Raw genomic sequence first — 17500 nt, 5'->3', positions numbered from 1 at the left:
ACGTTAGCACAGACTGAACACGCTGCAGCTAACGTTAGCACAGACTGAACACGCTGCAGCTAACATTAGCACAGACTGAACACGCTGCAGCTAACGTTAGCACAGACTGAACATGCTGCAGCTAACGTTAGCACAGACTGAACATGCTGCAGCTAGCGTTAGCACAGACTGAACATGCTACAGCTAACGTTAGCACAGACTGAACACGCTGCAGCTAACGTTAGCACAGACTGAACATGCTGCAGCTAGCGTTAGCACAGACTGAACATGCTACAGCTAGCGTTAGCACAGACTGAACATGCTACAGCTAACGTTAGCGCAGACTGAACACGCTGCAGCTAACGTTAGCACAGACTGAACATGCTGCAGCTAACGTTAGCACAGACTGAACACGCTGCAGCTAACGTTAGCACAGACTGAACACGCAGCAGCTAGCGTTAGCACAGACGCTGTCATCAGTCGATGGATCAGTTTTGTTTAACTGTTTTTTCTAAATATTATTTCTATATTTTTGAGAAACACACAGAGAATCAAACGTGTCTCCTCTTATTTCTACTTCCTGTTTCCTGTTTCCTGTTTCAGCCTCAGAAAGAAGAGAAGAAAACGAAGGTGGAGCCGAGACGGGACGGGAAAGTCGACCCAGGTGGAGACAACGACCGTCACGAGCTCATCAGTCATTGTGTGTGTGTGTGTGTGTGTGTGTGTGTGTGTGTGTGTGTGTGTGTGTGTGTGTGTGTGTGTGTGTGTGTGTGTGTGTGTGTGTGTGTGTGTGTGTGTGTGTGTGTGTGTGTGTGTGTGTGTGTGTGTGTGTGTGTGTGTGTGTGTGTGTGTGTGTGTGTGTGTGATTACTGATGATTCATTTCTTTAGATTCTTTAAGCAGATAAAGATTATTAACATAACTCATATTTGTATATTTGTAATAAAGTGATTTTCTTTTATATTCACGTTGAAATGAAAACCGATGTAAAAAGAAAAGTTCATCTTTTGTTTGTTCGTCGTTATGAAACAAAACTTATTGATCCATAAATGTTTGTTTTCTTTCAGCCTTCAAAAATTCAAACGAGGAAAAGGACGAAGTTTCATTAAAGTGCAAAAGTGAGTCTGCAAATCAATAACTGATCAATAACCTGATCAATAACTGATCAATAACTGATCAATGATCAATGACTGATCAATAACTGATCAATGACTGATCAATAACTGATCAATGATCAATAACTGATCAATGATCAATGACTGATCAATAACTGATCAATGACTGATCAATAACTGATCAATGATCAATGACTGATCAATAACTGATCAATAACTGATCAATGACTGATCAATAACTGATCAATGATCAATAACTGATCAATAACTGATCAATAACTGATCAATAACTGATCAATAACTGATCAATGACTGATCAATAACTGATCAATGATCAATAACTGATCAATGACCTGATCAATAACTGATCATAACTGATCAATGATCAATAACTGATCAATGACTGATCAATAACTGATCAATGATCAATAACTGATCAATAACTGATCAATGATCAATGACTGATCAATAACTGATCAATGACTGATCAATAACTGATCAATGATCAATGACTAATCAATAACTGATCAATGACTGATCAATAACTGATCAATAACTGATCAATGACCTGGTCAATGACCTGATCAATAACTGATCAATAACTGATCAATAACTGATCAATGACCTGATCAATAACTGATCAATGACCTGATCAATAACTGATCAATAACTGATCAATAACTGATCAATGACCTGGTCAATGACCTGATCAATAACTGATCAATAACTGATCAATGACTGATCAATAACTGATCAATAACTGATCAATAACTGATCAATAACTGATCAATAACTGATCAATGACCTGATCAATAACTGATCAATGACCTGATCAATAACTGATCAATGACCTGATCAATAACTGATCAATGACTGATCAATGACTGATCAATGACTGATCAATAACTGATCAATGACTGATCAATAACTGATCAATGAGTGATCAATGACCTGATCAATAACTGATCAATAACTGATCAATGACTGATCAATAACTGATCAATGACTGATCAATGACTGATCAATAACTGATCAATAACTGATCAATAACTGATCAATGACTGATCAATAACTGATCAATAACTGATCAATAACTGATCAATGACTGATCAATAACTGATCAATAACTGATCAATAACTGACCAATGACCTGATCAATAACTGATCAATAACTGATCAATGACCTGATCAATAACTGATCAATGACTGATCAATAACTGATCAATGACTGATCAATGACTGATCAATGACTGATCAATGACTGATCAATGACTGATCAATAACTGATCAATGATCAATAACTGATCAATAACTGACCAATGACTGATCAATAACTGATCAATGATCAATAACTGATCAATGACTGATCAATGACTGATCAATAACTGATCAATGATCAATGACTGATCAATAACTGATCAATGATCAATAACTGATCAATGACTGATCAATGACTGATCAATAACTGATCAATGATCAATAACTGATCAATGACTGATCAATGACTGATCAATAACTGATCAATAACTGATCAATAACTGATCAATGACCTGATCAATAACTGATCAATGACTGATCAATGACTGATCAATAACTGATCAATAACTGATCAATAACTGATCAATAACTGATCAATGACTGATCAATAACTGATCAATGACTGATCAATGACTGATCAATGATCAATAACTGATCAATGATCAATAACTGATCAATGATCAATAACTGATCAATAACTGATCAATGACCTGATCAATAACTGATCAAAGACCTGATCAATTACTGATCAATGACTGATCAAAGATCAAAGAGCTGATCAAAGATCAAAGAGCTGATCAAAGATCAAAGAGCTGATCAAAGATCAAAGAGCTGATCAAAGATCAAAGATCAAAGATCAAAGAGCTGATCAAAGATCAAAGAGCTGATCAAAGATCAAAGATCAAAGATCAAAGAGCTGATCAAAGATCAAAGAGCTGATCAAAGATCAAAGAGCTGATCAAAGATCAAAGATCAAAGATCAAAGAGCTGATCAAAGATCAAAGAGCTGATCAAAGATCAAAGAGCTGATCAAAGATCAAAGATCAAAGATCAAAGAGCTGATCAAAGATCAAAGAGCTGATCAAAGATCAATAACTCTGATTTCAGATGTCGATCGTTTGATCTTTGAGGAGAAAAACAGAGAAAGTTTCAACAGATGGACGACGTTCCAGGAATACTGCGGCGCTGCAGGAGGTGACCACGACAACACAACAACAACACTACAACAACAACACAACAACAACACAACAACACAACAACAACATTAATAACAAGACAACAACAACACAACAACGTTCCAGGAATACTGCGGCGCTGCAGGAGGTGACCACGACAACACAACACAACAACAAACAACATAAACAACATCAACACAACAACAACACAACAACACAACATAAATAACATCAACACAACAACACAACAACAACACAACAACAACACAACAACAACAACACAACAACAACACAACACGACAACAACAACAATAAACAAAAACAACACAACAACACAACAACATCAACAACAACAAACAACAAACAACAACACAACAACAACAACAACAATAAACAAACAACAACAACACAACAACAACAAATAACAACAACAACAATAAACAACAACAAACAACACAGACAACAATAAACAAACCAACAACACAACAACAACAACAATAAACAAACAAACAAACTGACAACAACAACAATAACAACAACAAAACAACAACAACATAAACAACATAAACAACAATAAACAAACAAACAATAACAACAAACAACAAACAACAGATACAAACAACAACAAAGACACAATAAAAGCCTGTGTCCTGGCCCTTCACAATAAAAGCATGTGTCCTGGCCCTTCACAATAAAAGCCTGTGTCCTGGCCCTTCACAATAAAAGCCTGTGTCCTGGCCCTTCACAATAAAAGCCTGTGTCCTGGCCCTTCACAATAAAAGCCTGTGTCCTGGCCCTTCACAATAAAAGCCTGTGTCCTGGCCCTTCAAAATAAAAGCCTGTGTCCTGACCCTTCACAATCAAAGCCTGTGTCCTGTCCCTTCACAATAAAAGCCTGTGTCCTGTCCCTTCACAATAAAAGCCTGTGTCCTGTCCCTTCACAATAAAAGCCTGTGTCCTGGCCCTTCACAATAAAAGCCTGTGTCCTGGCCCTTCACAATAAAAGCCTGTGTCCTGGCCCTTCACAATAAAAGCCTGTGTCCTGTCCCTTCACAATAAAAGCCTGTGTCCTGGCCCTTCACAATAAAAGCCTGTGTCCTGGCCCTTCACAATAAAAGCCTGTGTCCTGTCCCTTCACAATAAAAGCCTGTGTCCTGGCCCTTCACAATAAAAGCCTGTGTCCTGGCCCTTCACAATAAAAGCCTGTGTCCTGCAGGGTACTGCGTGTGCTTCCTCAGCCTCCTCGTCTTCGTGCTGCTGATGACGAACGCCGCCCTCAGCTACTGGTGGCTCAGCTTCTGGCTGGAGAAAGGACACGGGGTGAGAACACTACACCTCCCAGAATGCTTCACTGCAGCCGCGCCATGGAGACAGGAAGTCAGAGTCAGGTTCACTGTGGGAGTTTGGGGGTTAGTCGTGGTGAGACTCCGACCCTGGGGGACGCCAAGAACCCGGGTTTTATAGAACACAGGGTTTCTGCTCCTTTGCCTCTGAACGACCTTAAAACTTCAACCCTCAAACACCAATCCTGCGTTTCCTCGGTCAAGGAATCAAACAGTGACCTCAGAACCGTGGTCAGGGCGACGGTGTTGGTCCGGTCTCCCTGTGACCGCAGGAACATGAAGTCGTGGCGTGGGGTTCTTGCGTTCGCCACAGGACGCAGTTAATGAATCACTTTAGTTTTGGTATAAGTCAGTTTTCTATGTGGGACGTGCTTCGTCTCGATGTATGTGACTCGAGGGGCAGTGAGGGCCGTGGTGGTTCCCTGTTCCACCTCTAGGGGGCGCCACAGCCCGAGTCTGAGGTCACCTTTGGATTCAGTGACCGGGAAAACGCAGGATTGGCGTTTAAGGGAGTTTTAGGTGGTTCAGAGTCCAACGGAGCTGGAGTTCTGTGGTTCTGTGGTTTTTCGATCCCTCAAGTCCCCGAACCTGAACCTGAACCTGAACCTGAACGTGAACCTGAACCTGAACCTGAACCTGAACGTGAACCTGAACCTGAACCTGAACCTGAACCTGAACCTGAACCTGAACGTGAACGTGAACCTGAACCTGAACCTGAACCTGAACACGCCGTTTCCTGTGTCGTCGTTCTCCCCAAAGATACTTCAGAACCAGCTGGACCTGGTTCTTTGTCAGGAAGACGTTTCACCAGGACCAGGACCAGGACCAGGCTGGGACTGAACCAGGACCAGGCTGGGACTGAACCAGGACCAGGACCAGTCCCAGCCTGGTCCTGGTCCTGGTCCTGGTCAGATGTGTACATGAACTGGTGAAGCCTCTTGGATCAGAGGTGAAACATCTTCCTGACAAAGAACCAAGTCCAGACCTGCTTCCACCAACGACTGGACCAGGACCAGGACCAGGACCAGGACCTGGACCTGGACGAGGCTGGGACTGGACCAGCACTAACAAAGTCCAGACCTACTTCCACCAACGACTGCCACTCTGACGACGGAGCACAAAGGGTTCCAGTGACATCATCGGCCTGGGAGAGGTTAAAGACCTGGATCTCACACCAGGGAGTTGGACCAGTCCCAGCCTGGTCCTGGTCCTGGTCCTGGTCCCAGCCTGGTCCAGTCCCAGCCTGGTTCTTGTCCAGTCCCAGCCTGGTCCTGGTCCTTGTCCTTGTCCTGGTCCTGGTCCTGGTCCTGGTCCTGGTCCAGTCCCAGCCTGGTCCTGGTCCTGGTCCTGGTCCAGTCCCAGCCTGGTCCTGGTCCTGGTCCTTGTCCTTGTCCTGGTCCTGGATCAGAGGTGAAACGTCTTCCTGACAAAGAATCAGGTCCAGTATCTTTGGACTGAAGTGTCTTTGGGGAGAACGAGGACCTGGACCCTGAGGCCCTTCAGGACCCGGACCCTGAGACCCCTCAGGTCCTGGACCCTGAGACCCCTCAGGACCCGGACCCTGAGACCCTTCAGGACCCAGACCCTGAGACCCCTCAGGACCCGGACCCTGAGACCCCTCAGGACCCGGACCCTGAACAAACAACTGAGGGGTCAGGGACACCTGGACCCTGAGGGGCCTCAGGGTCCAGGTGTCCCTGTCCCCTCAGAACTGACCCTTCAGTGATGTTTGAAGTGAAGACGTTTAACGGACGCTGTTCCTCAGAGCGCCAACGTGACGTCGTCAGAGCGAGGGAACGTCACGCTGAACCCGGACCTGCACTTCTACCAGCTGGTGTCCGGCGTGCTGCTCCTCGCCATGCTCGTCCTCTTAGTGGTCAAATGTGTTTCCTTCGTCAAGGTGACGTTCCACGCCTCCAGCACGCTGCACCGCAACCTGCTCCACAAGGTCAGTGAGCTCCCACTGCGCCCCCGTCACAGGTTAGAGACCCTCCCACTGTGCCCCCGTCACAGGTTAGAGCGCCCTCCCACTGCGCCCCGTCACAGGTTAGAGACCCTCCCACTGTGCCTCAGTCACAGGTTAGAGACCCTCCCACTGTTCCCCCGTCACAGGTTAGAGACCCTCCCACTGTGCCTCCGTCACAGGTTAGACCCCCCTCCCACTGTGCCTCCGTCACAGGTTAGAGACCCTCCCACTGTGCCTCCGTCACAGGTTAGAGACCCTCCCACTGTGCCTCCGTCACAGGTTAGAGACCCTCCCACTGCGCCCCGTCACAGGTTAGAGACCCTCCCACTGTGCCTCCGTCACAGGTTAGAGACCCTCCCACTGTTCCCCCGTCACAGGTTAGAGACCCTCCCACTGTGCCTCCGTCACAGGTTAGACCCCCCTCCCACTGTGCCTCCGTCACAGGTTAGAGCGCCCTCCCACTGCGCCCCGTCACAGGTTAGAGACCCTCCCACTGTGCCTCCGTCACAGGTTAGAGCGCCCTCCCACTGTGCCTCCGTCACAGGTTAGAGACCCTCCCACTGTTCCTCCGTCACAGGTTAGAGCGCCCTCCCACTGCGCCCCCGTCACAGGTTAGAGCGCCCTCCCACTGTGCCTCCGTCACAGGTTAGAGCGCCCTCCCACTGTGCCTCCGTCACAGGTTAGAGCGCCCTCCCACTGTGCCTCCGTCACAGGTTAGAGCGCCCTCCCACTGTGCGTGCGTCACAGGTTAGAGACCCTCCCACTGTGCGTGCGTCCCGTGCCCCGTGCTTTAGGGTCCTTGTCCCCCCCTCCAGGCCCGTTTGTACTCACACTACCTGGGCCTCGGAGAACGCTTCTTGCTGCCTATACGTCATCACGCCGTAACACGTCACACGCATTGATGACGTCATGGCGATGCGTGGCTTTGTTTCCAGATCTTTCCGTAGACCTCGGAGTTTTTGTGCGTCTTGTCGACTGTTTTTGAATCTTTTCATCGACCAAATCTGCAGTAAACACTCCACCTCCGCATCACACCAACGTGAACCTTTCACCGCCATTGTTTGAAATGTCCGCGCATGGTCCCTCCTTCTTTTTTCTACGTCCCAACAGGCGCACAGGAAATGACCTCAGAACCGCCGTAGGCCTCGTGCTCGTACACGTGCGCACGCTCGTGCTCGTACATGTGCAAACGTGCTTTACTAAAGCCCACCTCTCCCAAACGGGCCGTGGACGGCAAGCGTGCCGCTCCTAGACGTGGTACGGTTGCATCACACTGGTCAAAGGAACCAGACTTTAGCCGTGACACGTGCTGGGGCACGGCACGGAGGCACAGTGGGAGGGGGCACGGGACGGAGGCACAGTGGGAGGGGGCACGGGACGGAGGCACAGTGGGAGGGGGCACGGCACGGAGGCACAGTGGGAGGGGGCACGGCACGGAGGAACAGTGGGAGGGGGCACGGGACGGAGCCACAGTGGGAGGGGGCCCTGAGTTTATTTCTGTTTGCTCTGTGAGTAAAGGAAAGATGATGTTTAGCGCCCTCAGCTGATTGGTTGGTGTGTGTGTGTGTGTGTGTGTGTGTGTGTGTGTGTGTGTGTGTGTGTGTGTGTGTGTGTGTGTGTGTGTGTGTGTGTGTGTGTGTGTGTGTGTGTGTGTGTGTGTGTGTGTGTGTGTGTGTGTGTGTGTGTGTGTGTGTGTGTGTGTGTGTGTGTGTGTGTGTGTGTGTGTGTGTGTGTGTGTGTGTGTGTCCAGATCGTAGCCAATCACATGCACTTCTTCGACCTGACCCCGGTCGGGCGCCTCCTGAACTGCTTCTCCCGGTGCCAGGTGGAGGCCGACTGCGCCGTGCCCCACTTTCTCAACGCCACGCTGGTCTTCACGCTGATCGCCATCTGCAACAGCATCATCAACGTGGTGCTCTTCCCCGTCATGCTGCTGCCGCTGCTGCTGCTGGTGCTCGCCTTCGCCCTCCTGCTCAGGTGAGACCACACGTTCACACAGGTGAGCTTATGAACTGCACCTGCAGGGGCCGAGTCATGTGGGTCAACGGGAGGTCAGAGGTCACCGGTGTGAGACGGGTCCGGCTGATCTTTGGAGTTCTGAACCGGCGGGAGACTCAAGGTCACTTTCAGGACAGTTTCAACGCTTCTCACACACACCCGAGACTCTCAAAGACCCCTGAAGACCCCCAAAGACTTCCACAGACCCCCAAAGACCCCCAAAGACTTCCACAGACTCTCAAAGACTCTCAAAGACCCCCAAAGACCCCCAAAGACCCCCAAAGACTCTCAAAGACTCTCAAAGACTCTCAAAGACCCCCGAAGACTCTCAAAGACTCTCAAAGACCCCCGAAGACTTCCACAGACTCCTACTGACTCTCAAAGACTCTCAAAGACCCCCAAAGACTCTCAAAGACTCTCAAAGACCCCCAAAGACCCCCAAAGACTTCCACAGACTCTCAAAGACCCCCAAAGACTTCCACAGACTCTCAAAGACCCCCAAAGACTTCCACAGTCTCTCAAAGACCCCCGAAGACTTCCACAGACTCTCAAAGACCCCCAAAGACTTCCACAGTCTCTCAAAGACCCCCAAAGACTTCCACAGACTCTCAAAGACCCCCAAAGACTTCCACAGACTCTCAAAGACCCCCGAAGACCCCCAAAGACTTCCACAGGATCCTGAGGACCCGATAACATGGCGAGAACATGCTAACGCACCCTAGCTCATCAGGACGAGGCTAAAGAGCGTGACCTCTGACCTCCGGGTCTGTGACTGAGGATGTGTCCCCTCCACAGACCCGGAGACAGAACCTGGTCCTGAGGCGGTCTCTTGTGGTCTCTGTGTAAACCTGGTCCTGAGGCGGTCTCTTGTGGTCTCTCTGTGTAAACCTGGTCTGAGGCGGTCTCTTGTGGTCTCTGTGTAAACCTGGTCCTGAGGCGGTCTCTTGTGGTCTCTGTGTAAACCTGGTCTGAGGCGGTCTCTTGTGGTCTCTGTGTAAACCTGGTCTGAGGCAGTCTCTTGTGGTCTCTCTGTGTAAACCTGGTCTGAGGCGGTCTCTTGTGGTCTCTGTGTAAACCTGGTCTGAGGCGGTCTCTTGTGCTCTCTGTGTAAACCTGGTCTGAGGCGGTCTCTTGTGGTCTCTGTGTAAACCTGGTCCTGAGGCGGTCTCTTGTGCTCTCTGTGTAAACCTGGTCTGAGGCGGTCTCTTGTGGTCTCTGTGTAAACCTGGTCCTGAGGCGGTCTCTTGTGGTCTCTGTGTAAACCTGGTCCTGAGGCGGTCTCTTGTGGTCTCTGTGTAAACCTGGTCCTGAGGCGGTCTCTTGTGCTCTCTGTGTAAACCTGGTCCTGAGGCGGTCTCTTGTGGTCTCTCTGTGTAAACCTGGTCTGAGGCGGTCTCTTGTGGTCTCTGTGTAAACCTGGTCCTGAGGCGGTCTCTTGTGGTCTCTCTGTGTAAACCTGGTCTGAGGCGGTCTCTTGTGGTCTCTGTGTAAACCTGGTCTGAGGCGGTCTCTTGTGGTCTCTGTGTAAACCTGGTCTGAGGCGGTCTCTTGTGGTCTCTGTGTAAACCTGGTCTGAGGCGGTCTCTTGTGGTCTCTCTGTGTAAACCTGGTCTGAGGCGGTCTCTTGTGGTCTCTCTGTGTAAACCTGGTCCTGAGGCGGTCTCTTGTGGTCTCTCTGTGTAAACCTGGTCTGAGGCGGTCTCTTGTGCTCTCTGTGTAAACCTGGTCTGAGGCGGTCTCTTGTGCTCTCTGTGTAAACCTGGTCTGAGGCGGTCTCTTGTGGTCTCTGTGTAAACCTGGTCCTGAGGCGGTCTCTTGTGGTCTCTGTGTAAACCTGGTCTGAGGCGGTCTCTTGTGGTCTCTGTGTAAACCTGGTCTGAGGCAGTCTCTTGTGGTCTCTCTGTGTAAACCTGGTCTGAGGCGGTCTCTTGTGGTCTCTGTGTAAACCTGGTCTGAGGCGGTCTCTTGTGCTCTCTGTGTAAACCTGGTCTGAGGCGGTCTCTTGTGGTCTCTGTGTAAACCTGGTCCTGAGGCGGTCTCTTGTGCTCTCTGTGTAAACCTGGTCTGAGGCGGTCTCTTGTGGTCTCTGTGTAAACCTGGTCCTGAGGCGGTCTCTTGTGGTCTCTGTGTAAACCTGGTCCTGAGGCGGTCTCTTGTGGTCTCTGTGTAAACCTGGTCCTGAGGCGGTCTCTTGTGCTCTCTGTGTAAACCTGGTCCTGAGGCGGTCTCTTGTGGTCTCTCTGTGTAAACCTGGTCTGAGGCGGTCTCTTGTGGTCTCTGTGTAAACCTGGTCCTGAGGCGGTCTCTTGTGGTCTCTGTGTAAACCTGGTCCTGAGGCGGTCTCTTGTGGTCTCTGTGTGTAAACCTGGTCTGAGGCGGTCTGTTGTGGTCTCTGTGTAAATCTGGTCCTGAGGCGGTCTCTTGTGGTCTCTGTGTGTAAACCTGGTCTGAGGCGGTCTGTTGTGGTCTCTGTGTAAACCTGGTCTGAGGCGGTCTCTTGTGGTCTCTGTGTAAACCTGGTCTGAGGCGGTCTCTTGTGGTCTCTGTGTAAACCTGGTCTGAGGCGGTCTCTTGTGGTCTCTGTGTAAACCTGGTCTGAGGCGGTCTCTTGTGGTCTCTGTGTAAACCTGGTCTGAGGCGGTCTCTTGTGGTCTCTGTGTAAACCTGGTCCTGAGGCGGTCTCTTGTGGTCTCTCTGTGTGTAAACCTGGTCTGAGGCGGTCTCTTGTGGTCTCTGTGTAAACCTGGTCCTGAGGCGGTCTCTTGTGGTCTCTGTGTAAACAGGATGTTCCTGTCAAACATGTGTGAGTTGAAGACGCTGGAGAACACGAGTCGCTCCCCCTGCATCTCTCTGTGCGCCTCCATCGTCAGAGGCCTCGCCACCATCCACGCCTACGGCAAGATGGAGGACTACACGCGGCGGTAAGACGGAGACGAGCGGCCCACGCCGTCAGCGCTTTGTCCTGCTCCGTCATGGTTCCTCTGCACCTTCTGTTTGTGTTTGGGTCGCAGGTTCAAGACCCTCTCTGACATCAACACCAACCACTTCCTGCTGTTTAACTTCGGGGTGCGCTGGATCTGCTTCGTGCTGGACGCCGTCTGCGTCGCCATCACGCTCATCGTGTCGCTGCTGCTCGTCTGCAGCTCCAACGACTTCTGCAGCCCCTCCATCAAAGCTCTGTCCCTGAGCTACACCATCCAGGTGACACACACACACACCCACACACACACACACAGAGACACACAGAGACACACACACACACACACACACACACAGACACACACACACACACACACACACACACACACACACACACAGAGACACACACACACACACAGACACACACACACACACACACACACACACACAGACACACACACACACACACACACACACACACACACACACACACACACACACACACACACACACACAGAGACACACACACACACACACACACACACACACTGAGCTACACCATCCAGGTGACACACACACACACACACACACACACACACACACACACACACACACACACACACACACACACACAGAGACACACACACAGACACACACACACACACACACACACACACACACACACACACAGAGACACACACACACACACACACACACACACACACACACTGAGCTACACCATCCAGGTGACACACACACACACACACACACAGACACACACACACACACACACACACACACACACACACACACACACACAGAGACACACACACACACACACACACACACACACACACACACACACACACAGAGAGACACACACACACACACACACAGAGACACACACACACACACACACACACACACACACACACACACACACACACACACACACACTGAGCTACACCATCCAGGTGACACACACACACACACACACACAGACACACACACACACACACACACACACACTGAGCTACACCATCCAGGTCAGCTCTGGGGGGGGTCCTGTGTGGACACAGACCCTGGGGGGACTCCAGACCCTTTAGGGGGGTCCTGTGTGGACACAGACCCTGGGGGGACTCCAGACCCTTTAGGGGGGTCCTGTGTGGACACAGACCCTGGGGGGACTCCAGACCCTTTAGGGGGGTCCTGTGTGGTGAGTCCTGACCTCGTGTTTGTCTTTGCAGCTGAGCGTAAACTCTCAGTACATGATCTGGTCCCTGATCGATCTGGAGGCCCGGTTCACGTCGGTGGAGCAGCTGCTGGAGTTCACCACGGTCAGTGCTCACAACAAATTACACTAACGAACAGACCCCCAGAGACCCCCAGAGACCCCCAGAGACCCCCAGAGACCCCCAGAGACCCCCAGAGACCCTCAAAGACCCCCAGAGACCCCCAGAGACCCCCAAAGACCCTCAAAGACCCCCAGAGACCCCCAGAGACCCCCAAAGACCCTCAAAGACCCCCAGAGACCCTCAAAGACCCCCAGAGACTCTCAAAGACCCCCAGAGACCCCCAGAGACCCCCAGAGACCCCCAGAGACCCCCAGAGACCCCCAGAGACTCTCAAAGACCCCCAGAGACCCCCAGAGACCCCCAGAGACTCTCAAAGACCCCCAGAGACCCCCAGAGACCCCCAGAGACTCTCAAAGACCCCCAGAGACCCCCACAGACTCCTAAAGAGAGTCAGAGACATTGGGATGTGTGATGATCCCGTCCGTCTGCTCTCTGGTTTTCTCAGGGCTCTGAGTCCGAGGGCTCAGGACAGCTTCAGGTGGATCAGGTCTCAGAGGACTGGCCTCAGCACGGGGACATCACCTTCCTGGACTACAAGATGAGCTACAGAAAGAACTCCCCCATCGTCCTCAACCGGCTGCAGCTCCACATCAGAGCCGGGGAGAAGATCGGCATCGTGGGGCGGACCGGCTCCGGTAAGAACTGTGTCCAGCTGGGTCTCGCTGCTGGGGTCCATTCATGAACACACAGGGTTTACTCAGGACAGGGGGGACATAGTTGGTCCAGAGAGTCTGGTCTGCTGCTGGACCATATCATCTGGTCCTTAAGACTTCCCCAGACTCCTAAAGACTTCCTAAAGACCCCCAAAGACTTCCACAGACTTCCCCAGACTCCCAAAGACTTCCAAAGACTTCCTCAGACTCCCAAAGACTTCCAAGGACTTCCCCAGACTCCCAAAGACCCCCAAAGACTTCCACAGACTTCCCCAGACTCCCAAAGACTTCCACAGACTTCCCCAGACTCCCAAAGACTTCCTCAGACTCCCAAAGACTTCCACAGACTTCCCCAGACTCCCAAAGACTTCCAAAGACTTCCTCAGACTCCCAAAGACTTCCAAGGACTTCCACAGACTCCCAAAGTCTTCCACAGACTTCCCCAGACTCCCAAAGACTTCCAAAGACTTCCTCAGACTCCCAAAGACTTCCAAGGACTTCCCCAGACTTCCAAGGACTTCCCCAGACTCCCAAAGACCCCCAAAGACTTCCACAGACTTCCCCAGACTCCCAAAGACTTCCACAGACTTCCTCAGACTCCCAAAGACCTCCAATGACTTCCTCAGACTCCCAAAGACTTCCAAGGACTCCCAAAGACTTCCAAGGACTTCCTCAGACTCCCAAAGACTTCCAAGGACTCCCAAGGACTTCCCCAGACCCCCAAAGACTTCCAAGGACTTCCCCAGACTCCCAAAGACTTCCAAAGACTTCCCCAGACTCCCAAAGACTTCCTCAGACTCCCAAAGACTTCCTCAGACTCCCAAAGACTTCCAAAGACTTCCTCAGACTCCCAAAGACTTCCTCAGACTCCCAAAGACTTCCAAGGACTCCCAAAGACTTCCAAGGACTTCCTCAGACTCCCAAAGACTTCCAAGGACTCCCAAGGACTTCCTCAGACTCCCAAAGACTTCCCCAGACTCCCAAAGACTTCCAAAGACTTCCCCAGACTCCCAAAGACTTCCTCAGACTCCCAAAGACTTCCTCAGACTCCCAAAGACTTCCAAAGACTTCCTCAGACTCCCAAAGACTTCCAAAGACTTCCTCAGACTCCCAAAGACTTCCTCAGACTCCCAAAAACTTCCAAAGACTTCCTCAGACTTCCAAAGACTTCCTCAGACTCCCAAAGACTTCCTCAGACTCCCAAAGACTTCCTCAGACTCCCAAAGACTTCCTCAGACTCCCAAAGACTTCCTCAGACTCCCAAAGACTTCCAAAGACTTCCTCAGACTCCCAAGACTTCCAAGGACTTCCCCAGACTCCCAAAGACTTCCCCAGACTCCCAAAGACTTCCAAAGACTTCCCCAGACTCCCAAAGACTTCCTCAGACTCCCAAAGACTTCCTCAGACTCCCAAAGACTTCCAAAGACTTCCTCAGACTCCCAAAGACTCCCAAAGACTTCCTCAGACTCCCAAAGACTTCCTCAGACTCCCAAAGACTTCCAAGGACTCCCAAAGACTTCCAAGGACTTCCTCAGACTCCCAAAGACTTCCAAGGACTCCCAAGGACTTCCTCAGACTCCCAAAGACTTCCCCAGACTCCCAAAGACTTCCAAGGACTCCCAAGGACTTCCTCAGACTCCCAAAGACTTCCAAGGACTCCCAAAGACTTCCAAAGACTTCCCCAGACTCCCAAAGACTTCCTCAGACTCCCAAAGACTTCCTCAGACTCCCAAAGACTTCCAAAGACTTCCTCAGACTCCCAAAGACTTCCAAAGACTTCCTCAGACTCCCAAAGACTTCCTCAGACTCCCAAAGACTTCCAAAGACTTCCTCAGACTTCCAAAGACTTCCTCAGACTCCCAAAGACTTCCTCAGACTCCCAAAGACTTCCTCAGACTCCCAAAGACTTCCTCAGACTCCCAAAGACTTCCTCAGACTCCCAAAGACTTCCTCAGACTCCCAAAGACTTCCTCAGACTCCCAAAGACTTCCTCAGACTCCCAAAGACTTCCTCAGACTCCCAAAGACTTCCAAAGACTTCCTCAGACTCCCAAAGACTTCCAAAGACTTCCCAAGACTTCCAAGGACTCAGGCCAGATGGGACATATAGTCCTGTCTCTGTGGTCTCAGTGGAGCAGAGACGGACTTAGATTTAACAAACTCCTCCTCGAGTCCTAAACACTCCAGGTCCCTGCACCTGGAGGAGACCCTGAACAGTGAGGAGGGATCGCAGTGGGACCCCTCAGGACCCCTCAGGACCCTGCAGGACCCCTCAGGACCCTCAGGACCCCTCAGGACCCCTCAGGACCCTCAGGACCCCTCAGGACCCCTCAGGACCCTGCAGGACCCCTCAGGACCCTCAGGACCCCTCAGGACCCTGCAGGAGGAGCTGAGGGGTCCTGGCAGTGGACGGAGGTCTGTGGAGTAAATGTGTGTGTGTGTGTGTGTGTGTGTGTGTGTGTGTGTGTGTGTGTGTGTGTGTGTGTGTGTGTGTCTGTGTGTGTGTGTGTGTGTCTGTGTCTGTGTCTGTGTCTGTGTCTGTGTGTGTGTGTGTGTGTGTGTGTGTGTGTGTGTCTGTGTCTGTGTCTGTGTCTGTGTCTGTGTCTGTGTCTGTGTGTGTGTGTGTGTGTGTGTGTGTGTGTGTGTGTGTGTGTGTGTGTGTGTGTGTGTGTGTGTGTGTGTGTGTGTGTGTGTAGGGAAGTCGTCTCTGGCCGTGGCCCTCTTCAGACTGGTTGAACCGGCTGCAGGACGCGTCCTGATCGACGGGGTGGACATCACGTCCCTCAGTCTGTCCCACCTGCGCTCCAAGCTGTCCATCATCCCCCAGGACCCCGTGCTGTTCAGCGGGACTCTCAGGTGTGTGTGTGTGTGTGTGTGTGTGTGTGTGTGTGTGTGTGTGTGTGTGTGTGTGTGTGACTCAGTCAGGTCCAGGTCCAGGTCCAGGTCCAGGCTCAGACTCAGTCAGGTCCAGGTCCAGGTCCTGGTTCCGGCTCAGACTCAGTCAGGTCCAGGACCAGGTCCAGGACCAGGTCCAGGTCCAGGTCCAGGTCCTGCTCAGACTGAGTCAGGTCCAGGTCCAGGTCCAGGTCCAGGTCCAGGTCCAGGACCAGGTCCAGGTCTAGGTCCAGGTCCAGGACCAGGTCCAGGTCCAGGTCCAGGTCCAGGTCCAGGACTAAAGACAGACCCGTGTTGGTCCACAGGTACAACCTGGACCCGTTTAACAGACACAGTGACGAGGACATCTGGGCGGTTCTGGAGAAGACCTACATGAAGGACACGGTACGTCTCATGCTGGTCTCTGATTGGACGTCACTGATGGTGCTGGTCTCTGATTGGTTGGTGTGTGGTGCTGGTCTCTGATTGGCTGATCCGTGGTGCTGATCTCTGATTGGCTGATCCGTGGTGCTGGTCTCTGATTGGTTGATGTGTGGACTGGTCTCTGATTGGTTGGTGTGTGGTGCTGGTCTCTGATTGGTTGGTGTGTGGTGCTGCTCTCTGATTGGTTGGTGTGTGGTGCTGGTCTCTGATTGGTTGGTGTGTGGTGCTGGTCTCTGATTGGTTGGTGTGGTGCTGGTCTCTGATTGGTTGGTGTGGTGCTGGTCTCTGATTGGCTGATCCGTGGTGCTGGTCTCTGATTGGTTGATGTGTGGACTGGTCTCTGATTGGTTGGTGTGTGGTGCTGGTCTCTGATTGGCTGATCCGTGGTGCTGGTCTCTGATTGGTTGGTGTGTGGTGCTGGTCTCTGATTGGTTGATGTGTGGACTGGTCTCTGATTGGTTGGTGTGTGGTGCTGGTCTCTGATTGGTTGGTGTGTGGTGCTGGTCTCTGATTGGCTGATCCGTGGTGCTGGTCTCTGATTGGCTGATCCGTGGTGCTGGTCTCTGATTGGTTGGTGTGTGGTGCTGGTCTCTGACTGGTTGGTGTGTGGTGCTGGTCTCTGATTGGTTGGTGTGTGGTGCTG

The 17500-nt window shown here is 51.0% G+C and overlaps 1 protein-coding gene across 1 annotated transcript in view; it reads left to right on the top strand.

Moving 5' to 3' along the window:
* Positions 1-17500, top strand: part of LOC310952395 (ATP-binding cassette sub-family C member 12-like) — a gene marked incomplete at both ends in the record, with an annotated part of 35210 nt that overhangs the window by 14737 nt on the left and 2973 nt on the right. The window contains 13 exons of the mRNA XM_083921004.1: positions 583-679; positions 4523-4626; positions 6415-6597; positions 8441-8592; positions 8640-8734; positions 8818-9310; positions 11397-11534; positions 11625-11814; positions 12780-12869; positions 12932-13276; positions 13333-13522; positions 16236-16395; positions 16740-16818. Of these exons, the coding sequence (XP_083777130.1) occupies positions 583-679; positions 4523-4626; positions 6415-6597; positions 8441-8592; positions 8640-8734; positions 8818-9310; positions 11397-11534; positions 11625-11814; positions 12780-12869; positions 12932-13276; positions 13333-13522; positions 16236-16395; positions 16740-16818 (2316 nt within the window). The remainder of the gene's footprint in view (positions 1-582; positions 680-4522; positions 4627-6414; positions 6598-8440; positions 8593-8639; positions 8735-8817; positions 9311-11396; positions 11535-11624; positions 11815-12779; positions 12870-12931; positions 13277-13332; positions 13523-16235; positions 16396-16739; positions 16819-17500) is intronic.

This window comes from Echiichthys vipera (genome assembly GCF_963691815.1).
Source record: "Echiichthys vipera genome assembly, chromosome: 1".
NCBI classification, from domain to species: domain Eukaryota; kingdom Metazoa; phylum Chordata; class Actinopteri; order Perciformes; family Trachinidae; genus Echiichthys; species Echiichthys vipera.
This window is presented reverse-complemented; position numbering and strand designations above follow the sequence as displayed.